The 25,780-nt window shown below is 38.9% G+C and overlaps 2 protein-coding genes across 2 annotated transcripts in view; one reads left to right on the forward strand and one right to left on the reverse strand.

The window, feature by feature from the left end:
- LOC150088207 (uncharacterized) overlaps nt 1–10,120 on the reverse strand; it is a 376,069-nt gene extending 365,949 nt beyond the window's left edge. The window contains exon 1 of the mRNA XM_090369384.1: nt 9,751–10,120. The gene's annotated coding sequence lies outside the window, so the exon portion shown is untranslated. The remainder of the gene's footprint in view (nt 1–9,750) is intronic.
- Nucleotides 10,121–20,158: 10,038 nt separating this feature from the next.
- The window catches only part of ash2 (Set1/Ash2 histone methyltransferase complex subunit ash2), a 347,019-nt gene continuing 341,397 nt past the window's right edge, over nt 20,159–25,780 (forward strand). The window contains exon 1 of the mRNA XM_090370069.1: nt 20,159–20,260. Within this exon, the coding sequence (XP_090226195.1) occupies nt 20,190–20,260 (71 nt within the window). The 5' untranslated portion in view covers nt 20,159–20,189. The remainder of the gene's footprint in view (nt 20,261–25,780) is intronic.

Genomic DNA, 25,780 nt, shown 5'->3' on the forward strand with positions numbered 1-25,780 from the left:
GCACAAATTTTAAGGGCACAAAAGGTGATATAGTTGTACACGTTGGCACTAATAATATTAAGAGTAGGAGACCGGCAGAATTACTTAACAAGTACAGGTCACTGCTGAACAAAAGCCGAGAATTAGGTTTGAATTTGAAAGTGTCTGAAATTCTGCCCAGACACGATAGGAGGGAGTATATGATGAGAGCCTTGTCGATCAATTCGGCCCTGGAAAGATTGTGCAAGGCTCAAGGGGTAGAATTTTTTTCAGCCTGGACTGTATTTGTTAACAGGAGAGATTGCTTCTACAGGGATGGGATACACTTAAATAGAAAGGGTGCAAGAATATTTGCTGATGCTATCGAGGCAGTGTTAGGTGGGTCGGAAAACTGCTAGCTTGGGGGAAGACAAAGACCAATAGATTGACAGTAGCCACTGGCAGAGGTGAAAGAGATTCTTGCACTGCTTCTATTAGAATGAGCAGAAGCCTGAAAAACAAGATGCATGGTATTTCAGAGACTGCTGGGAGCCATTGCGGTACAAGTAAACACATGGGTTGTGTTAGGGTAGCTAAGAATAGAAACAGGTGCAGGTATACTTGTGTGTACACCAATGCTAGGAGTTTAGTAAATAAATTTGATGAATTTGAGGTATTGCTCAAAACATCAAAGGCAGATATTGTTGGGATATCAGAGACGTGGTGTCACACAGATATAAGGGATGCAGAACTGCAATTTGGGGAGTACAACGTCTACAGAAAGGATAGACAGGATAGGAAGGGGGGAGGGGTTATGCTATTAGTTAAGAAACACATAAAAACCAAGGAAGTGAAGCCAGTCGACATGGCTGGACAGTGCAGTGTTGAGTCAGTTTGGTGTGACATAAGCATTGGGAGATCAAAATTGAGAGTAGGAGTATGCTATAGGCCTAATGACTCTGATGAGTATAATAAGGAACTGTACAGGGAAATAGAGTGGGCCAGTAAATCAGAGACTTATAATGGAAGATTTTAATTTCCCAGATATTGACTGGAATTTGGGGGCTGGTTACTCACGCACTAGCAGGGCTTTTGTGGATTTATTGGATGATTGTTTTCTACATCAGCATGTTCGGGAGGCAACTAGAGGCAGTAATACTCTTGATTTGATTATCAGCAGTGATTCTTCATGCATTAAGAATCTGCAGATAAATGAACCACTAGGTGGCAGTGATCACAGCGTGCTGAAGTGGGATTTACTCAAAGAGGTAACTACCATTAGGGGTAAAGGGAAGGGTTATTGCTTCCGTAAGGCGACTACGATGGACTGAGACAGTATTTAAATTCTATACAGTGGGACCAACTGATGATGTTACCAACAGCAAATTCAAAATGGGAAGCATTCAAAGAACTTATCTTGGAAGCTACTAGGCTTTACATACCAACTAAGAAATATTGTTCAAGGTTTAGGCCAAAATGGATGTCAGATGAACTAATGAGGCATATGGCAGAGAAGAAAAATGCATGGGATACTTACAAATTAACACATGACACAGAAGCCTATGATAGATACAAGTTCATATGCAACCAAGTTACAAAGGAGGTTAGGCAGGCGAAGGCAGATTACGAGAAATCCTTGGCAAGGGATGCAAAGAAAAACAGCAAAGAGTTCTTTACTTATGTAAACTCTAGAAGGAAGGGGATGAATCAGATTGGTCCACTTGATATTGATGGGTCAACTGTTGATGATCCTGCTCAGGTAGCTAACAAACTAAATGAATATTTTGCATCGACATTCACACATGAGGAGTTATTCAGCAAGGGGAATGCCAGAGGTGTATTCAACTCTAGCAGTAAGCTACAAAATCTTGAAATAACTGGGAGTAAAGTGGAGGAGAAACTGTTGAAGATAAACACAAGAAAGGCACCCGGGGTGGATGGGATCTATCCAGTTATATTAAAGGAGGCAGCAAAGGAAGTAAGCAAACCCTTAGCCATAATTATGAGAGCTTCCTTGGACTCAGGGGAGGTACCCATAGACTGGAAATGTGCAAATGTGACCCCAATTCACAAAGGAGGATCAAAGGCTGACAAGTAATTATAGACCTGTGAGCTTAACTTCTGTTCCAGGAAAATTAATGGAGGCACTAGTTAAAGAAGCACTGCAGGATCATTTAGACAAGACTTCAGTTACAGCTCAGACACAGCATGGTTTTGTTAAGGGGAAGTCTTGCCTGACCAACTTGATTGGATACTACGATGCAGTCACAAAAGAACTGGATGCAGGGAATAACTTTGATATTATATACTTGGATCTTAGAAAGGCTTTTGATACTGTTGCACATGGAAGACTGCTACACAAATTGGAGCAGTGTGACATTGGAGGCAAATTGCTGCTATGGATAAAGGGGTGGTTGAGGGGGAGAAGACAGAGTGGTAATCAATGGACACTGCTCATCGTGGACTAATGTTATTAGTGGAGTCCCTCAGGGCTCAGTGTTGGATCCATTATTGTTTTCTGTATTTATAAATGATATTGATGATGGTATATCAAGCTTAATGTCCAAGTTTGCAGACGATACAAAAGTTGGCAGGGTTGTCAAGGACACTACTGACACTATGCTGCTGCAACAGGATCTGGAAAGGTTGAGCAGATGGGCTGAGAGGTGGCAAATGAAGTTTAACATTGACAAATGTAAAGTACTACACATGGGAAACAGCAACCCCAGAGCAATGTATCAACTCTGTGGTACTACACTGACAGTGGTAGAGAATGAAAGGGACTTGGGGGTGGTTGTGCAGGCAGATATGAAGTTCTCTGAGCAGTGCAGACGGGCTGCAAGAGTAGCTCATGGAGTATTGTCAATGATATACAGGAATTTTTCCAGCAGGGATAAGGAGGTGATTATTCCATAGTATAAGGCAATGGTCAGGCCACACCTAGAGTACTGTATACAGGTCTGGAGGCCTCATTTCAAGAAGGATGTAGAGCTGCTGGAATGAGTACAGAGAAGGGCAACAAGATTACTGAATGGAACAAAGGGGTGCTCTTACGAAGAAAGGCTTAAGTTTTGCAAATTACAGTGTCTGGAGACTAGGCACCAGCGAGGTGATCTGATAGAGGTGTATAAAGCCTTGAATGGTTTAAGCATGCTCAATGCTGATGGGATTCTTCCTCTAGCTCAGAAAAATCACCTGAGAGGGCATAAATTCAAATTGAGGAAAGACAGATGTAGGATAGACGTGCGGAAATTTGCCTTTAGCCAGCGGGTGGTTTATCTTCAACAGTTTCTCCTCCACTTTACTCCTAGTTATTTCAAGATTTTGTAGCTTACTGCTAGAGTTGAATACACCTCTGGCATTCCCCTTGCTGAATAACTCCTCATGTGTGAATGTCGATGCAAAATATTCATTTAGTTTGTTAGCTACCTGAGCAGGATCATCAACAGTTGACCCATCAATATCAAGTGGACCAATCTGATTCATCCCCTTCCTTCTAGAGTTTACATAAGTAAAGAACTCTTTGCTGTTTTTCTTTGCATCCCTTGCCAAGGATTTCTCGTAATCTGCCTTCGCCTGCCTAACCTCCTTTGTAACTTGGTTGCATATCAACTTGTATCTATCATAGGCTTCTGTGTCATGTGTTAATTTGTAAGTATCCCATGCATTTTTCTTCTCTGCCATATGCCTCATTAGTTCATCTGACATCCATTTTGGCCTAAACCTTGAACAATATTTCTTAGTTGGTATGTAAAGCCTAGTAGCTTCCAAGATAAGTTCTTTGAATGCTTCCCATTTTGAATTTGCTGTTGGTAACATCATCAGTTGGTACCATTGTATAGAATTTAAATACTGTTTCAGACCATTGCAGTTGCCTTTATGAAAGCAAAAACCCTTCCCTTTACCCCTGATGGTAGTTACCTCTTTGAGTAAATCCCACTTCAGCACACTGTGATCACTGCCACCTAGTGGTTCATTTATCTGCAGATTCTTAATGCATGAAGAATCACTGCTGATAATCAAATCAAGAGTATTACTGCCTCTAGTTGCCTCCCGAACATGCTGATGTAGAAAACAATCATCCAATAAATCCACAAAAGCCCTGCTAGTGCGTGAGTAACCAGCCCCCAAATTCCAGTCAATATCTGGGAAATTAAAATCTCCCATTATAAGACTCTCTGATTTACTGGCCCACTCTATTTCCCTGTACAGTTCCTTATTATACTCATCAGAGTCATTAGGCCTATAGCACACTCCTACTCTCAATTTTGATCTCCCAATGCTTATGTCACACCAAACTGACTCAACACTGCACTGTCCAGCGATGTCGACTGGCTTCACTTCCTTGGTTTTTATGTGTTTCTTAACTAATAGCATAACCCCTCCCCCCTTCCTATCCTTTCTGTAGACGTTGTACTTCCCAAATTGCAGTTCTGCATCCCTTATATCTGTGTGACACCACGTCTCTGATATCCCAACAATATCTGCCTTTGATGTTTTGAGCAATACCTCAAATTCATCAAATTTATTTACTAAACTCCTAGCATTGGTGTACACACAAGTATACCTGCACCTGTTTCTATTCTTAGCTACCCTAACACAACCCATGTGTTTACTTGTACCGCAATGGCTCCCAGCAGTCTCTGAAATACCATGCATCTTGTTTTTCAGGCTTCTGCTCATTCTAATAGAAGCAGTGCAAGGATCTCTTTCACCTCTGCCAGTGGCTACTGTCGATCTATTGGTCTTTGTCTCCCCCCCAAGCTAGCAGTTTAGATATTTTGTAATTTTGTTTAGATACATAGTTTAGATATTTTGTAATTTTAAATTATATCTAAAGGAGATCGTAGATCCACCTAGAAAAATTAACCATAACATTCCAAATGACTTGCCAAATAAATCTTAATTTAATAAACAGTAGTAGTGGAAAATTATGTGGGAAATCAAGAATATACAGCATCAACAAAAAAAAAAACCAACAGTTCACCCATCCGTACCTAGTAAGAATTTGTCTAGTTCTCCCTTGAATTTATTCAACCCATCCACTTCCACAACAACATACTGCAGCCTGTTCAACAATCAACCACCCACAGGCTGAAGGCAAACTTCCACACGTCTATCCTGCACCCATCCTTCATCAACTTGAATTTAGGCGGCACATGTGTGTAGTCTCAGCAAGTGGAAGAATACCATAAACTTACTAAGAATACCACATCTTACTCATTCCAGTCTTTAAACACCTCAATCACATTTCCCCGTAGGCGCCTGGTGTGGAGATAGTAGTAGTAGAAGCCTAGGATGCAATAAAGCAAGCTTATGTAACATCAGACAAACAAAAAAAAAAAAAAAAAAAAAACAATTTCACACATCCATTCCCTCTAAACATTGTCCAGTTCCTCCTTGAATTTATTTAAGCTATTACCTGCCATAACAACAGATGGAAAATGGAAGTTTGTTCCAGCAATCAACTACCTGATGGGGGAAGTAAAATTCCGCACAACTATTCTATCACTGTGTTACCTCAATTTGAATTTATGGCCCCTCAGGTTCATAATCTGAGCAAGAGGAACAATCCCATCAGAATTGAGCCTACTCAATCCACTGAAGGCCTAATACACTTGATCAGATCACCTTGCAGGTGCCTAGTGTCCAGATGCTACAATATGCAGAATTTAAGCCTTTCTTGGCTTAAAGCCACCCTTTCGTTGCTCTCATCAATCTTCTTTTTCTCTGTACTTACTCAAGCAACTCTATATCCTTCCTAAAATGAGGTCTCCAGACCTGTTCGCAGTACTCAAGGCATGGCCTGACCATTGCCTTATACAAAAGGATATCTCATTTTCCCTACTAGCAAAATTCCTGTACACCATTCACAATACCCCATGACCTGCTCTGGCAGCCTGTCTGTACTACTTGGAAAATTTCATGACTGCACAAATACTCCCAGGTCTTCTTCATTTTCTACCACCCTAAATGCACTACCACACAGTGCATTTCTCTGGAGTTACTTCTACCCAAAAGGCAGTATTTTGCATTTATCAATGTTAAACTTCAGCCCATATGCCCAAATTTTCTAGATCCTGTTGCAGTACCACACTGCCATTTCTGTCATTAATAACCCTGCAACCTTTGTATCATCTGCAAACTTCGACATTAAGCCTGATATACTTTCATCAATATCACTGATAAATATACAAAACAACAGTGGGCCCAACATCAAACCCTGGTGTACTCCACTAATAACATCCAAGAAGAGCAGCATCCATTGATTACCATCCTCTGTCTTCTCCCACTCTTTCATCCATTGTAGCAACTTACCCTTAATACTATACTTCTCCAATTTGTACATTAGTCTTCAATGCAGTATACAGAAAAACTATATACCATGCTGGTATATACTTATACAGAATCTGTATAACTGTATTAAGCACCATATTCATAACAGAAAAACAGAAGTGCAAACTAGGTATCAATGTATACAGAGAAATATTACCCATGAATGCTCTCATCAGCCAAACAGTGTCAAAAGCTTTCCTGAAATCCAAGTATATGATATCAAAATTATTTTTTGCATCCAGTTCCTTTGTAACCACATTACAGTATCCAATCAAATTTGTCAGACAATATTTTCCTTTAACTAAGGAAGGTCTTGTCTGGATGGTCTTGCAATGCAACTTTATCCAGCGACTCCATTATTTTCCCAGGAACAGAAGTTAAACTAACTGGTAATTACAAGTGTCACCCTTAGATGCTCGTTTGTGAATTGGGGATACATTTGAACTTCTGTAGTCCATGGGGACTTCCCCTAATCCAAGGATGCTCTCATAATTATGGCTAACGGTTTGCTTATTTCCTTTGCCACCTCCTTTAATATAATTGGATAGATCCCATCCACCCCAGGTGCCTTTATTATGTTTCACTTCAACAATTTCTCCTCAACTTTACTCTCAGTTATTACGAACTCATTAAGCACCCTGTTACAGTTTGATAAACTTTTGGTATTTTCATCCCTTAATAACTCTTCATGTGTGAATGTAGATGCAAAATATTCATTCAGATTATCAGCTATCTGAGCAGGATCATCAACAGTTGAACCATAAGTGGACTAATCTGATTCATCCCCTTTCTTTTTCGAGTTTATATAACTAAAGTCTTTGCTGTTTTTCTTAGCATTCTTTGCCAAAGATTTCTCGTAATCTGCCTTCCCTTGCCTAATCTCCTTTGTAACTTGATTACAGACTAGCTTATATCTATCACAGGCTTCTGTGTTGCCTGATATTTTATATTCACCCCATGCATTTTTCTTCCCTGCCAAAAGTCTCATTAGTTCATCTGACCCATTTAGGCCGAAACCTTAAAACAGTGTTTCTTAATCGGTATGAAAAGCCTAGTAGCTTCCACAATTACTTCCTTGAATGCTTCCCATTTAGAATTTTCTGCTGATAACATCATTATTGGGCCCACTGTATACAATTTAAAAACTGTCTGACACCACTGTAGTCACCTTTAAGGAAGCAAAACTTTTCCTTTTTCCCTTGATCGCAGTAATATCTTTAAGAAAATCCCACACCCAGTGGTTCCTTTATCTGCAACTTCTTAATGCACGAATAATCACTGCTGATAGCCAGATCAAGAGTATTACTCTCTCTCTCTCTCTCTCTCTCTCTCTCTCTCTCTGGTTGCCACTCTAATGTGTTGCTGTAGAAAACAACCATCCAATAAACCCACAAAAGTCTTGCTAGTGTGCGAGTGACAAAACGACAAGTTCCAGTCAGTATCTGGGAAGTTAAACTTCGCCATTATTAGACAATCTGATTTACTGGCCCACTATTTCTCTGTACAGTTGTTCGTTGTACTCATCAGAGTCATTAGGCCTATAACATACTCCTCTCATTTTTGCTTTCCCAGTGCTTACATCAACACCAAACTGACTCAACATTGCACTGTCCACCCATGTCAACTGGAGGCACTTTCTTAGATTTTGTGTGTTTCTTAACTAACAGCATAACCCTTCCTCCCTTCCTATTCTTTCTGTACACAACGTACTTCCCAAATTCCTACTGTGACTTGCTTATATCAGTGTGACACCATGTCTCTGATATCCCAACAATATCTGCCTTTGATGTCTTAACAAGCACTTTAAATTCATCATATTTATCTACTATGCTCCTAGCATTGGTGTACATGCAATTATATATGGACCTATTCTTATTCTTAGTTACCCTAACACAGCCCATGTATTTATTTGTTCCATGATGACTCTGACCAGTCCCTCGCCCTCCAATCTAACAGAAGCACTGCAAGAATCACTTGCACCTCTGCATGCTGCTAATCTTTTAGTCTGTGAATCACCCCCAAACTAGCAATTTTCCGACACTGCCTCAATAGCATTAGCAAATATTCTTGCACCCTTTCTATTTAAGTGTATCCCATCCCTGTAGAAGCAGTCACTCCTGTTCACAAGCACAGACCACAATGAGAAAAATTCTACCCCATGAGCCTTGCACAATCTCTCCAGGGCTGAACTGATTATCAAGGCTCTCATCATGTGCTCCCTCCTATCGTGTCTAGGCAGAATTGCAGACACTTTCAAATTTAACCCTAACTCAACTTTTTTTCAACATTGATCTATATTTGTGAAGTATGTCTGCAGATCTCCTACTCTTAATGTCATTAGTGCCAATACATACAACAATATCATCCTTTGTACCCTTAAAAGATGATATTTGCTCTACAGCATCACCAACTTTTGCCCTACATCTACAACATAATCAACAGATGCTGCAATTTGCATAACTGAAATGGCCCAAAAGGGTGCTTTTACTTCAGTAAGAGCACCCTTTTGTTCCCATCACCAATCCAACTGCCCTTCTCTGAACTCATTCCAGCAGATCTACATCCTTCCTAAAGTGAGGCCTCCAGACCTGCATACAGTACTCAAGATGCGACCTAACCATGCCCTTATGGAAAGGGTTAATCGCCTCCTTATTCAGTATTTTCAATTCAACAAAAAATAAATTTTTTTATAAAAAAAAAAAACTGGCGCTTGTTAGTTAAAAAAAAAAGAAAAAAGAAGAAAAAAAAAAAGTTGAATCGTGGTTATCTAGGAATTTTCATTTAGGCGGTTAACTAACCTCCTAAATTCAAAAAACATGTATATTATTAAATGTGTATCGGGAAGTAATTGGTAATTTGAATAGCAAACAAAAAATATGAGTTATAATACATTTTCAGCTTTTTTTTTTTTTTTTTTATAGTAAATGCATTTCCCAGTCATTTTATAATGGTTACATTTTAGTATATCAATTGAAAACACATTTACTGCGTAAATTCTGCGCAATTACTCTAATACTAAACTAACGAAATATACGGTCGTATATAGGAATATTATGATGACACTTCAAAAGTTCCTTGTAAATTAACATGAGAGTATTAAGGGCTACAATAAACATACCCACAAGTAAGATATTTATACTTATTTATATTCACAGATTTATACCTATTCATAAAAGACACTTTAAGAAAACGGTGATATTATTTCTACAAGGCAAAATGTCAATTTATTATAAATCCGCTTAATTGTATTAAATAAGAACAAAAATTTACATTTGTTCTTGATTAGAAACCTCTAATTGAAGCACAAAATATAAAAGACGAAAAAAAATACATAACACGGCATTTAAAACAAGAGATTAAAAAAATACATAACACGGCATTTAAAACAAGAGATTAAAAAAATACATTACGTGGCAACATAATAAATACCTTATCTTTATACAAAAAATAACTTACGGTGTACGTTGTCTCCTTACTTCGTCTCCTGAATGACCCTTTTCAAGCACCGGGAACATGATAAAAATGAATGCAATTCCATTTGGTGTTTTAATTACTCCTATTACTGGTTCTGACGCTTGATCTGAGCAATTTACACTTCCTTTGCAAGCTAGTGATGCACTTCTCGAATCATATTGTTAATTCCTACGTTTCAGCGAAATAAAAAAAAATAGAGAACAGATCACTTTCTCAATAAACGGAGCAAGAAGTACCATAGCAAACCAACATAACCTGCGAATCTTTTCATATATAGCTACTTTTTCTCAATCTTTAACTGAACACTCAACTTCGAATCCAAAGCCCGAGAAGTGCCGTCTTCCACGCAAATTGCAACATCAACCCTTTGAGGCGCTACGGTACCGGAATGATACTTAGATACAATTTAACAGAAGTCATTGAAGTGAATTTGATTCATTCCATTGTATAACATAAGCAAATCGGCAGGTTAGACAACCAGACATCACACCAAAGTAAAATCCTATGAAATATATAAAACGATATAGAAGTACATAAAACGATAAGTTATTTCATTTTTATTTAAGATTCATTTTGTAAGTTTCCTTTATTATCGGTTAAGGAGCTTCTCCCATTAAAATAAATAAATAATCATAGGAAGTGAAGTATATCTAGTTTTCCCGAAGTAATAAATAAATAGATAAAAAGATCAGCCTGAATTTCTCCCAAAATGTGCCTACAATGGATTCTTTTACTTCAAACTTGTTGGGCCGTCTGAAATTACTATATCCACAGCTTCAAGCGTAAAAATAAAAAACATGTAACATAAGTTCAGTGAACGGTTATCATTTGGTGGTACTTAAAACTCAAGTTTCCAGCAGAAAAACCATGCACAGTCTGAAAAAAACCCACAGAAGTTCCACCGCAAAACTGGAAATATTTCACATCTTCAGCCAGCGATGGAACACGACCCTTGCAGTGAGAGGGTTGGGTGAATTTAAACAATGAAAGTCCCGTTCTCAAGCCACAGTTGTTGCCCCTCATACACACACACACACACACACACACACGGAAAACAAAAAATTGCATTTGACTGTAACCTTTGCCCTCCGGTAAAACACTGCATATAAGCACAGACTTCCCCACACCGTGTGGTAAAAAGGCCAATTCCCAAAGACGAGGAATTCTTATAAGCTATTTCAAAAAGTGGTTGAACGATGCAGCAACTTTAGTCTCAGATTAGGATTTCGTAGTTTGAACTACGGAAACTCGGGATGTTCGTCCAGCAAACAGACAAATCGACAACAGAACACACTCAATTTACAGACGAAATATATTTGGGGAAATATGAGCTCAATCGCTGATGAGCATGAAACCCAACAACAACAGCACCTTGACTCTTCTGTGGAAAGTTGCGTGCTCCACTTGAAAATCCCAACTAATGGAGAAGGGACAGACTGTGCAACCATTTACACTAACCCAAACGTTTTCAATTTCAATTTTCTGCCTTCACAAGCAAGTATTTCACACCCCAAATATATTAAGTTTATAAACTGTGTGTGTTCTTGGTTGATTTACCGACTAACTTGATTATGTAGTGGAAAAAAAAAAAAAAAAGGCCTAACGTCCATATTTATTCACGAACGTGGCTCCTGCAAAGGAAACTAGACATTACGCAGGTGGCCAATAGATGAAGGCTGCAAAAGTGAGTGGACCTGCAGAAGAATTTCATCAGCATTATCTTTAGCATTCGTAGAGGCGTATAATGCAAGAAATCAAGCTTATACAGATTCAGCCAAAAAAACAAATTCCACCCATCCGTTTTCTCCAAACCTTTGTCCAGTTCTTCCTTGAACTTATTTAAGCTATCAACTTACAAAACAACAGATAGAGGTTTGTTCCAGAAATCAATTTCCCGCTGGCTAAACGCAAATTTCCACATATCTATTCCACTCAACCAACGGACAATTTTCATGCATTCAATAAGAAATACCATAGAAAATATTTTTAATCTGCGATTAACACAGAAATCTAATAAAATGAAAATGTGGACAACAGAAAAGCAGTAGTAGCATTGTCTAAAATCTGTGTTACATAGCCACTGGATAATGGCCTTTGACAACATTATGTTCATTTTTTTTTCCACAAAACACTAGTCTTGATATGAAAAACTTCTGGAAAAGTTTTCCACGGAAAAAATTCATATATGTAAAATTATGTTTATCTGGGTAGTGTACAATTTTGATAATTTCAGAAGTGTCTATTTCCTTATCAACTGAGTGGGAATTATTTGCTCGCTTCTGTTTTTTTTTTTTTTTTTGTATTTATTTTTTATTTATTTGTTTTTATTATTTTATTATTATTATTATGATTATTATTGTTAACTTTATTATTTTATTTATTTATTATTTTTATTAGTATTTTTTTAATTTATTTATTTTTTATTGCTGGCATTTGATGTGTTACAGCACGGACAACTGATACAAGTCTGGCTCCACATGCCGCGGTAGGGCACCACGAATCAACTATACATTTGTACAAGTGCTATATGCTCGGTTAGGGCAAAGTAGCGTGACATAATCAACACATACACATATAGTACACGCACTAACGCATAGCATTACCATTGGTTGAGGCATCCGATGCAAGAAAGCAAGCTCTTACAGCATCAGCCAAAAAAAAAAAAAAAAAACCTTCCCATTTCACCGATCCGGTGACTCCAAAGATTTGTCTAGTTCAGCCTTAAAATTTATTAAAGCTATCAACTTCCACAACCACAGATGTAAGTCTGTCCCAGCAATCAACTACCCGCTGGGAAAGGCAAACTTCAGCACATCTATTCTACAATTGTCTTTCTTCAATTTCAATCTATGTTCACTCAGGTTTTAATCTGAGAAAGTGAAAGAATCCCGTCAGCATTGAGCCTGCTGAAACCATTCAAGACCTTAGACACCTCCACCAGATCGCCGAGCAAGGGCCTAGTCACCAGATGCTGCAACGTGCAGCAATTGAGCCTTCCTTCGTAAGCGCACTTCTATGTTTCTCACACCAATCTTGTTGCCCTTCTCTTTACTCGTTCTTGCAACTCTACATTCTTCCTAAAATGAGGCCTCCAGACCTGTATACAGTACTCAAGGTGTGCTTGAACCTGCAATTGCCTTATACAAAAGAATAATTACCTCCATGTCTCTGCTAGCAAAATGCTATATAAATCATTGAAAAAATTCCACGACCTCCTCTAGCAGCCCATCTGCACTGCCCAGAGAACTTCATATTTGACTGCTTAATTATCCCAAGGTTTTCATTCTCCAACTCTCTGAGTGTAGTACCACACAGTTGGTACGTTTCTCGTGGGTTACTGCAACCCATATGGAGTACTTTGCATTTCACAAAGTTAAACTTTAGTTCCCACTTATCAGCACATTTGCCTACCTTTTCTGGTCCTGTTGCAGTAGCATACTGTCTGTACTGTCACTAACAACACTGCTGACCATTGTATCATCTGCAACCGTCGACATTAAGCCTGATATATACTTTCACCGATATTATCCATAAATACACAGAACAAAAATGGGCCCAGAACGAAACCTGGAGGCACTGATAATAACATTAGACAATGAAGACCACTGTTCATTTATTACCACTCCCTGCTATCTCCCTCAACCATCCCTTTATCCATTGTAGTAGTAGTAGTGGCATATGATGCAATAAAGCAAGTGTATGAGGTTATGAAGCATCAGCCAAAAAAAAAAATTACACCATTCCCTCGAAATGCCTCTCCAGTTCCTTTTTATATTTATTTAACCTATCAACTTCCACGACAGATGGAAGTTTGTTCCAGCAATTAACCACCCGCTGGCTAAAGGCAAATTTCCGCACATCTATTCTAATCAGAATAGATGTGCGGAAATTTGTCAAGGTTAAACTTCAGTTGCCACATCATAGCCCATCTGCACAAATTGTCTAGAATCTGTTGCAGTAGCACACTGCCATTACCGTCATTAACAACCCTGCCAACCTTTGTATCTTCTGCAAACTTCGACACCTTCATCAATATCATTGATAAATATACAAAACAACAGATGACCCAACACCGAACCCTGCGGGACTTCACTAATAACATTAGTCCAAGAAGAGCAACACACATTAATTACCACACTCTGTCTTCTTCCACTCAACCATCGTTTTATCCATTGCAGCAACTTACCCTTAATACCATTCTGCTCCAATCGTACAACAGTCTTCCAGGCGAAACAGTGTCAAAAGCTTTCCTGAAATCAAAATATATGATATCAAAATTATTTTTTGCGTCCAGTTCTTTTGTAACCACATCATAATATCCTATCACATTTGTCAGAAAAGACTTTCCCTTAACAAAGCCATGCTGTGTCTGAATTATTGCTGCAGTCTTGTCTAGTAACCTGACCTAAAAGCCATACAGCTCAATTGGTACAGGAGATTTCCATGTGCAACATTATCAAAAGCTTTACTGAAATCAAGGTATATGATATCAATATTATTATTTGAATCCAGTTCTTTCGTGACCACATCGTAGTATCCAATCAACTTGGTCCACAGCATTATTGTTCCGTGAACACTGCATTGCCGCTATAGTCTGGGACATAATTAGTTAAGTGTAATTTAATTAACAATGAACTTTAATAAGATTAATAAATTTTACTGATTAATTGATAATACTATACTAATGTAACAAATTTCTAATACAGTGGTATGTACTATGTGCTACGTATATGAAGGAACCACTAGGTGGCAATGATTAGAGTGTGCTGAAGTGGGATTTATTCAAAGAGGTAACTACCATCAGGGGTAAAGGGAAGGGTTTTTGCTTTCGTAAAGGCAACTACGATGGTCTGAGACAGTATTTTAATTCTATACAGTGGGACTAACTGATGATGTTACCAAAAGCAAATTCAAAATGTGAAGCATTCAAAGAACTTAACTTGGACGCTACTAGGCTTTCCATACCAACTAAGAAATATGGTTCAAGGTTTGGGCCTAAATGGATGTCAGATGAACTAATTAGACATGCAACAGAGAAGAAAAATGCATGGGATACATATAAATTAGTGGGTGACACAGAAGCCTATGATAGATATAAGCTGGTCTGTAACCAAGTTACAAAGGAGGTTACGCAGGCGAAAGCATATTACGAGAAATCTTTGGTAAAGGATGTAAAGAAAAACAGCAAAGAGTTCTTTACTTATGTAAACTCTAGAGAGAAGGGTATGATTCAAATTGGTCCACTTGATATCGATGGTTCAACTGTTGATGATCCTGCTCAGGTAGCTAACAAACTAAATGAATATTTTACATCGACATTCAGAAATGAGGAGTTATTCTGGAATGCCAGAGGTGTATTCAACTCTGGCAGTAAGCTAGATAATCTTGTAATAATTGAGAGTAAAGTGTAGGAGAAATTACTGAGGATAAACTTAAAAAAGGCACCCGAAGTGGATGGGATCTATCCAGTTATATTAAAGGAGGCAGCAAAGGAAGTAAGAAAACCCTTAGCCATAATTATAAGAGCTTCTTTCATTTCAGCGAAGGTACCCATACACTGGAGATGTGTAAATGTGATCCCAAATCACAAAGGAGGGACAAAGCAGGCTGACACAAGTTATCATAGACCTGTGAGTTTAACTTCTGTTCCAGGAAAATTAATGGAGGCACTGATTAAAGAAGCACTGCAGGATCGTCTAGACAAGACTTCAGTTATAGCTCGGACACAGCATGGTTTTGTTCAGGGAAAGTCTTGCCTGACCAATTTGATTGGATACTATGATGCAGTCACAAAAGAACTGGATGCAGGGAATAACTTTGATATTATATATTTGGATCTTAGAAAGGCTTTTGATACTGTTGCACATGGAATACTGTTGCACAAATTGGAGCAGTGTGGCATTGGAGGCAAGTTGCTGCTATGGATAAAGGGATGGTTGAGTGGGAGGAGACTGAGAGTAGTAATCAATGGCCGCCGCTCATCGTGGAGTAATGTTACTAGTGGAGTCCGTCAGGTTTTAGTGTTGGTCTATTATTATTTTCTGTATTTATAAATGATATTGATGTTGGTATATCAAGCTTAATGTCCAAGATTGCAGACGTTACAAAGGTTGGCAGGGTTGCTAAGGACACTACTGATGCTATGCTGCTGCAACATGATCTGGAAAGGTTGAGCAGATGGGGTGAGAGGTGGCAAATGAAGTTTAACATTGACAAATGTAAAGTACTAAATATGGGAAACAGCAACCCCAGAGCAACGTATCAACTCTGTGGTACTACACTGACAATGGTAGAGAATGAAAAGGTCCTGGGGGTTATTGTGCAGGCAGATGTGAAATTCTCTGAGCAGTGCAGATGGGCTGCAAGAGTAGCTCATTGTGTTTTGTCAATGGTATACAGGAATTTTTCTAGCAGGGAAAGGATGTGATTATTCCCTTTTATAAGGCAATGGTGAGGCCACACCTTGAGTACTGTGTAGAGGTCTGGAGGCCTCATTTCAAGAAGGATGTAGAGCTGCTGGAACGAGTACAGAGGATGGCAACACGATTAGTGAATGGAACAAAGGATTGCTCTTATGAAGAAAGGCTACAATTTTGCAAATTACTGGAGACTAGGCACCGGCGAGGTGATCTGATAGAGGTGTATAAAGCCTTGAATGGTTTGAGCATGCTCAATGCTGATAGGATTCTTCCATTTGCTCAGAATAATCACCTGAGTGGGCATAAATTCAAATTAAGGAAAGACAGGTGTAGGATATATGTACGGAAATTTGCCTTTAGCCAGCGGGTAGTTGGTTGGTGGAACAGTCTTCCATCCCTTGTTTTGGAAGTTGATAGCTTAAATAAATTTAAGGCTCAGCTGGACAGTTATTTTGAACGAACGGAGGGGTGAAATGGGAGTGATTTTTTTTTTTTTTTTTTGGCTGATGCTGCATAAGCTTGCTTTCTTGCATCATGTGCCTCTACTGATGCTAATGCTAATGCTATTTCGCTATCTAGATTTACGTTAAACCACATGCTATTCGTATCGTATAACAGTGGCGGTAAATTGCGAACTTAAAGTCTACGGTCACTGAATGTTAACTAGAAATGAACCCTCTGTTTGGCTTCTCGGAATCATCATCATGTCGGAAACGCCCCACCATCACCAAGGAAAGAAAGACCAGGGGTTACTAAGAGACGGGAGAAGAGAGGTACGCGAAAAGACCAACAAAGTTCGAGCCAAAGACTCTAGCCAAAAAAAGTGTGAAAAAAAAACTTATGTAACTCTACAAAAATGAAATACTGTACACTAGATTAATCTCAATAGATGATACTTTGAAGTTTCAAAGTAAACAATGCAAGTAATCTCGTTAACTTTTAAAAATTAACATTAATAAATAAAAAAAATTAAAGTTATATACAAGTTAAAGAAAGTTACTTAAGGATAATAATACCAAAAAAAAAAAAAAAAAAAAATCCCTCCCTAGACCAGTACCATTCATCCGACAAAACTTTACACAAGCATTTTAGCTCAGAAGCAGGCAGAAACATTAAATGTGACGTCCAGTAAGTCCTACATTTATCAGTAGCAAAGTCACAGTCAGACAATCACTAATAACAAAGTCATAGTCAGTTAACAGCGAGCCGAGAAATTTCAAGAGCACAGGAATTTTCATCGTTAAATTGAGTTATAGTTTTAGGACACTTGTAGAGTTGCAAAAAAAAAAAAAAAAACCACACTCCAGCACAAATCCAAAATTGTTGAACTTGTTGAGAAAATGGACGTCATTGCAGTGAAGGCGAAGAGTCTCGAGCTGAATTTGAAACATTCGCAGGTGCAGTCATTGCAGAAATAATTGCAAACCTTTTATTGAAGGCTGCCTTTGCAAAATGCTGAAGGGCTTAGCAAAATCCGGAAGGGGTGGCATTTGATACAAAATTAGGTTCCAATCCTGATGAAAAGTTGGGAATTGCATTCTTCAGAGTTACTGAAATTTCATTGTATGACGGACAAGAGTACAACATGTGCTCCAACATGTGTATGAGGACAATAGTTAGGAAAGAGGGGAAAGCGGCCTGATAGACCTCATCGAGCAACAGAAAACAGAGAGAGAGCTTACCTGAAGGATTACTTCCAGAAAAACACAGCAGCACTCTATCAGGCCATAAGGATAACAGACAAGCAGCATACCTCGCTCAACCTAAGCGAGGAGTCAACTCCCGCCCAGATGACACAAACAAAGCTTTAGAGTATCTCAGAGGGGATGGAGCCAGAATTTGCAATTTTCTCCTAGCAAGTAGATTTGAGTTCCGTTATTTTAAGTAGGTTTTTATATCAGCGCCACCGCTACTTAAAAATGTTATGCGTTTTATTCTGCCTCATTATCAAGTCGATCTTGTTTTCTTATTGGCGAATAAGATACTCCATTGCAGACTCTACAATTTCGATTACAATTGTCAATTTTAATTGGCAATTACAATTGTCAAGACCCTAGAATGACACATTTCAACTATGCCATCTGGCCCCAGAAACAATCGATCACCCTCCATCACTGGGGGATGGAGGGTGATTTCCCAACTGGGTACATTCACAGACATGAACATGTCGCAAGGATTCACGTCTCGTAGCTTCACCAGAAGCTACGAGCTAATAGAAAAAAAAGTGTATCGTATTACAAGTGCGAACCGCAGTCTGTGATTAGAGGGGCTCATACTGAGACCACCCCTTAATAACGCAGAAGACAATCGTGCACAACAGACCAGATGTAACTCTCATCGATAAGAAGGAAAACGCTACCTACTTATATAGTGATCGACCTAGGGATCCCCAACACGAGCAATCTCCAGAAATATGTGAAGAAATGGAGTATACGGACCAAAGACAGCAAGTGAAAGAAATGTGGCATATGGCCATCCTAATTCTGGTGTCAACCACTTGCATGGTGACAAAGAGCTTCCATAAGAACTTAGTAGTAGTCGGCTTCACAGAGAACACTTAGCTTAGATCCAATTATAGAATAATCAGGATAATAAGAAAGTTTCTCAACCAATAATAGTAACCGGGCATAAGAACCACTCCATGCGCGTGGTATCAATACCCCCTGTGGGATGTGAAAAAGTCTCATTAGGTGAAGAAAGAGATAAGACCGCTACTAATAATATTATGCTGCGTCTTTATAGCCTTAGTTGCGTTTGTGCTAATAACATGCTCCCTCCTTTTCTATTGTCTATTGACTTTTTGGATCTCATATTTTAAAAGAATTGTAGCCATTATTCTTCTCGTTAACGGTAAGAAAGCTAGGTGAGAAAAGCCAAACAGCAAATTTTTTAAATTCATTATTGAATGTTGTCTGTTAAAGAAAATATACGATTGCTTTTGAATAATCTGAACTCAAGGTCGTGTAAATTTGGACCACGTAAACTTGAGAAAACGCCATGCGGGCTTCAACTCCCAGGGACAGGAAACCAATTTTACCCTGCAAACTACAATGGTGAAATACAATAACACGAATTTTGCCACCGCGGAAGTGCCTAGAAATTCAAAGAACCTGAGAGTTCGTTCGGTATTGTTGTTAAACAACATAACACCATATGGCTTATAAGCCATATGGTGTTATGTTCCTTGGTGTTATCTTCCTTGCACCATATAAACCATATGGCTTATAAGCCATATGGTGCAAGGAAGCCTGAGGCTTATGCTGAACCAGCCAAAAAAAAAAAAAAAAAAAAAAAATTTGAGTAACCCTGAGACAGAGAGAGCGAGAGTCGGCAGTAAAAGGAAATCACCAAGAAAGAGAAGAATGATGATATCCAGCTCAGGACCCTGGGTGTGCCAAGCCCATACTCACCAGATGTGATCCCCCCCCCTGGGGCTATTTAGAGTATCTCAGAGGGGAGGGAGCCAGAATTTGCACTTTTCTCCTAGCAGGTAGATTTGAGTTCCGTTATTTTAAGTATGTTTATATATCAGCAACGCCGCTGCTTAAAAATGTTATGCGTTTTATATTCTGCTTCATTATCAAGTCGATCTTGTTTTGTTAAATGCCAGTTCCTTCGACTATTGCCCTTAAAACCGTATTTATGCATAGAATTTTTACTGAAGTAGTAGAAAAATCATATTTGATGCTCTATTTTATCAATAATTAAGCAGGCTAACTGCGTGCATGATTATTTAAAGCACGAAAACTACAAGACAATGTTGATAAGCACTGCATAAGGAAGACGAACGTAGTTTTTTTTTTTTTTTTTTTGCATTGTAATCTGTCCGTGTTAGATATAAAATATACGAATATTGCTGTTTAGTACGATAATGTTAACCGCAATGCTGCATTAATATCATACATTTAGTGCCAAAAATATCTTTACATAAAATTCGAGACAAAAGAGGATCCCCAAAACTTTTTTTTTCGGGACAGCGGGATATTTTGCACAAAAGTCGGGATGTCTTATCATTTTTGTTATGTATGTCTTCTCATGGAGATGGCGGAAAATTGTAGTGTCAAAGAAGCGTGGTGAGTTTTCGGTTTTGTTTATGTTCGGAATTGTTACTTTGCCGTACTTTTGGCCTTACGTACCCAGAAGTAGTTTTCGTTTCAATCGATCGTTATTTTATGAAAAATGTATATCTCTAAGGTAATCAACCTCCCTACAATTTTGGAAAATAAACAGTAATTATTTTTTTGATACACGTGATTTAGCCAATATGACGTGCGGATATGGCGGGACAGTTCAATTTTTGTGATTATGTCTGCTGTCAGAATTGTCTTTTGTTTTAATCAAATTTGTAAGGCGAAATTCAGACACCGTTGTTAATTAATTAAATATAATTTTTGAAATTTTGTATTTGGTAAGGAATGAAAATTCAAAGTGAGCAGTAGCTAGCGGAAACAGGCACCTACCTGTACTACTTGGTGACATTTACCGTTAAAAAAAGATAATAAAAAAATAAATAAGGTTTGATGAGTATCCTCACTTTTTCAGAACGCCATTACCAGTTTATAGTGGCAATCATATTAACATTTGATTTCAAGAGGCAGCGGTGAAAAACTAGTAAGGTATGGGTGGTATTGGAAACTCATCGTGGCAATTATTATTACGTCATTATATTTTCAAGTATCATTTGTGCACAATATGCCCCATTTGTAAACTAAGGCTAATAATATTAATAGTGGCCAAGAAGGCAAGCTTATACAGCATCAACAAAAAAAAAAAAAAAAAAAAAACCTTCCCATATCACCTGTTTATTCCTTCCAATAGTTGTTTTAGTGCTTCCTTGAATTTATTCACACTGCTATCCCCAACTACAAATGGAAATCTGTTCCAACAATAACCGTCTGCTAGCTGAAGGTCTGCATTTGTTCTGCAATCGTACTTTCTCAATTTGAATCTGGGAAATGATTGACCTTAAATTAAAAAATATGATAACTTTATTATTATTCATATATTTGCAGATGATACAAAGGTTGGCAGGGTTGTTAATGACAGTATGCTACTGCAACAGGAACTAGAAAAGTTAGGCAGATGGGCTGAGAAGTGGCAACTGAAGTTTCACATTGACAAATGCAAAGTACTGTATTTGGGTAGAAGTAACCCCAAAGAAACATACTAACTGTGTGAGGCACCTCCGTAGCCAGGTGGGTAGGAGCAGCAGTGTGTAGAACACGCTTCTTGATTAGACCGGGGTTCGACCCTGTGACCACCAAATATGGAGGATGCGGAAAGGTCAGGAAATGACCACCACACATCCCCGGAGCAATACGGCCTTAGTTGCTAATGCTCCTAAAAAAAACCAAATAACATAAATAACGTAACTAACTGTGTGGTACTGAACTCGGGGTAATAGAGAATGAAAAAGACCTGCGGGCAGTGGTGTAGCCTGGGTAGGGTCAACAGGTACATTGTATGTCTGACGCCGAAATTTGGTATTGTCGCACTTTTTAGTATTAGACAATTGGTGACTTTTTTTGGCAATGTACCTGCTTATGAAAAATCCTGGCTACACTACTGCCTGGGGGTAGTTGTGCAGTCAGGTATAAAGTTATCTGTGCAGTTCAGACAGGCTGCCAGAACCGCTCATGGGGTCTTGTCAATGACATGCAGGTATTTTGCTAATAGGGATAAATAAGGAGCTGATTATCCCATTGTATAAGGCAATGGTCAGGTCACACCTTGAGTACTGCACACAGATCTACAGGTCTTATTTTAGAATGAACACTGAGAAGGGGAATGGAGTGGCCCTCTTACCAAGAAAGACTTAAGTAGTAGTAGTGGCACGTGATGCAAGAAAGCAAGTGTATGAGCTTATGCAGCATCAGCCAAAAAAAAAAAAAAAAATCACCCCATTCCCTCCAAATGCCTGTCCAGTTCCTCCTTAAATTTATTCAACCTATCAACTTCCACAACGACAGATGGAAGTTTGTTCCAGCAATTAACCACCCGCTTGCTAAAGGCAAATTTCCGCACATCTATTCTACATCTGTCTTTTCTTAATTTGAATTTAGCCCCCTTAGGTTCGTAATCTGAACTTCACACCAGCCGGAAGATAAATAAATTTTCAATACTCTTAACTAAAAACACTTTATTTACAATAAAATAAATATAGAATAGACATATATTTACAATAAAAATAAATGACATTGATAAAATATACTAAAAACCTAGAAATTAAAAGCGATAAAATTTGCTGTAGCTTTCGGAGGCAGCAGTCTCCTTCCTCAGCTGCATATGTCTACTGTGCGGCACATCCTTAAATAGCGGATCCACGGCACACATCACATGGTTCCATGGTTGGAATTTTCTATTTGCGCATGGGACCGGAAATGGCTCGGGAGCACGCTAGCTGAAACCGTTCATCACATCCAAGAACGATGGTTTCCAAGAGGGGGGGTGTAGACGTACACCCCTATCCCTGTTAATAGTATTGCTAGCTGCCCAGTCCCAGAACTCCTGTGCATGATCTGTGATGACAGCATCCTGCTGGGAAATTTGATGTTGTTTCTTGCCGAAATGTTCTGCCACAGCAGACTTCCCATAATTTGCAGACTTTATTGCGTTTACATGCTCCCCCAGCCGGTCTTTCAATCGCCACCCCTGTCTCACCCACATAACACACCCCACAATCCAGGCATTTAATTTCGTACACCACCCCACTGCTGGCTTCTTTCGATATGGGGTCTTTAACTTGAGATATCACTGTGTGCAACCTCAGACCTGGGAGTTGCACACAGCATATCTGACACCCGTGAACTATATTTGCAATGTAGTAGTAGTGGCATGTGATGCAAGAAAGCAAATGTATGAGCTTATGCAGCATCAGCCAACAAAAAAAAAAAAAAAAAAAATCACACCATTCTCTCCAAATGCCTGTCCACTTCCTCCTTAAATTTATTCAACCTATCAACTTCCACAACGACAGGAGGAAGTTTGTTCCGGCAATTAACGACCCGCTGGCTAAGGGCAAATTTCCGCACATCTATTCTACATCTGTCGTTTCTTAATTTGAATTTATGCCCCCGTAGGTTCGTAATCTGAACAAGTGGAAGGATCCCATCAGAATTCAGCGTGCTCAACCCATTCAAGGCCTTATACACCTCAATCAGATCACCACGCAGGTGCCTAGTCTCCAGCCACTGCAATTTGCGGAACTTAAACCTCTCTTGGTAAGAGGTTCCCTTCATTCCCCTCACCAATCTTGTTGCCCTTCTCTGTACACGCTCAAGTAAATCTACTACCTTCCTGAAATGAGGCCTCCAGACCTGTACGCAGTACTCAAGGCGTGGCCTGACCATTGCCTTATACAGAGGGACAATCACCTCTTTCTCCCTGCTAGAAAAATTCCTATATATCATTGACAAAACCCCATGACCTGCCCTGGCAGCCTGTTTGCATTGCTCAGAAAACTTCATATCTGACTGCACAATTACTCCCAGGTCTTTTTCGTTTTCTACAACCTTAAGCGTAGTACCACACAGTTGGTACTACGGTTACCACACAGTTAGTTCTCTGGGGTTACGTCTCCTCATATGCATTACTTTGCATTTATCAAGGTTAAACTTCAGTTGCCACTTCTTAGCCCATCTGCCCAAATTATCTAGATCCTGTTGCAATAGCACACTGCCATTACTGTCATTAACAACCCTGCCAACCTTTGTATCATCTGGAAACTTCGACATTAAGCCTGATATACCTTCATCAATATCATTGATAAATATACAAAACAACAGTGGACTTAACACCGAACCCTGTGGGACTCCACTAATAACATTAGTCCACGAAGAGCAGCACCCATTGATTACCACCCTCTGTCTTCTCCCACTTAACCATCCTTTTATCCATTGTAGCAACTTACCCTTAATACCATTCTGCTCCAATTTGTACAATAGTCTTCCATGCGCAACAGTGTCAAAAGCTTTCCTGAAATCCAAATATATTATATCAAAATTATTTTTTGCATCCAGTTCCTTTGTAACCACATCATAATATCCTATCAAATTTGTCAGACAAGACTTTCCCTTAAGAAACCCATGCTGTGTCTGAATTATTGCTACAGTCTTGTCTACATGATCCTGCAATGCATCTTTAACCAGTGACTCCATTATTTTACCCGGAACAGAAGTTAAACTAACTGGTCTGTAATTACTCGTGGCACCATTTGATCCCCCTTTGTGAATTGGGGATACATTTGCACATCTCCAGTCCATGGAACCTCCCTTAAGTCCAAGGATGCTCTCATAATTATGCCTAAGGGTTTGCTTAGTTGCTTTGCTGCCTCCTTTAATATAACTGGATAGATCCCATCCACCCCAAGTGCTTTTCTTATGTTTAACTTCAACAATTTCTCCTCCACTTTGAACTCACTTATTACAAAATCATTAAGTATCCTGCTACAATTCGATAACCTTCTGCCATTTTCAAACCTTAATAAATCCTAAATCCTTGCTGTTTTGCTTAGCATCTTTTGCCAAGGATTTCTCATAATCTGCCTTTGCCTGCCTAACCTCCTTTGTCACCTGATTACAGACTAGCTTATATCTGCTATAGGCTTCTGAGTCACTTGAAAATTTATATGCATCCCATGAATTTTTCTTCTCTGTTACGAGTCTCATTAGTTCATTAGATAACCATTTAGACCTAAACCTTGAACAATATTTCTTAATAGGTATGAAACGTTTAGTAGCATCCACGATTAATTCCTTGAATGCTTCCCACTTAGAATTTACTGTTGGTAACATTGTCAGTTGATCCCACTGTACAGAATTTAAAAACTGTCGGAGACCACTGTACTCCCCTTTACGGAAGCAAAAACCCTTTCCTTTACCCCTGATGGTAATTAAATCTTTAAGTAAATCCCACATCAGTACACTGCGATCACTGCCACCTAGTGGTTCTTTTATCTGCAAATTCTTAATACACAAATGATCACTGCTGATAACCAGTACAGAGTATTACTTTCTCTGGTTGCCTCTCGAACATGCTGCTGCAGAAAACAATCATCCAATAAATCCACAAAAGTCTGACTAGCGTGTGAGAAACCAACCCACAAGTTCCAGTCAATATCTGGGAAGTTCAAATCTCCCATTATAAGACATTCCGATTTACTAGCCCACTCTATTTCTCTGTACAATTGTTGATTGTACTCATTCGAGTCATTAGGCCTATAACACACTCCTCTCTTATTTTTGCTTTCGCAGTGCTTATGTCACACCAAACTGACTCAACAGTGCACTGTTCATCTATATCAACTGGATGCACTTCTTTTGTTTTTATGTTTTTCTTAATTAACAGCATAACACCTCTTCCCTTTCTATCCTGTGTATCCTTTCTGTACACATTGTACTCCTCAAATTCGATTTCATCATTCCTTATATCTGTGTTACACTAAGTCTCTGCTATCCCAACAATATCTCCCTTTGATGTCTTGACCAACACTTCAAATTTATTTACTATACTTGTAGCTTTGGTATACATGCAAGCATACATGCTCCTACTCCTGTTCCTAGTTACCCTAACACATCCCATATACCCACCTATTT

The sequence above is a fragment of the Mastigoproctus giganteus genome, chromosome 3 (genome assembly GCF_048544385.1).
Source record: "Mastigoproctus giganteus isolate SK-2022 chromosome 3, ASM4854438v1, whole genome shotgun sequence".
Lineage (NCBI taxonomy): Eukaryota > Metazoa > Arthropoda > Arachnida > Uropygi > Thelyphonidae > Mastigoproctus > Mastigoproctus giganteus.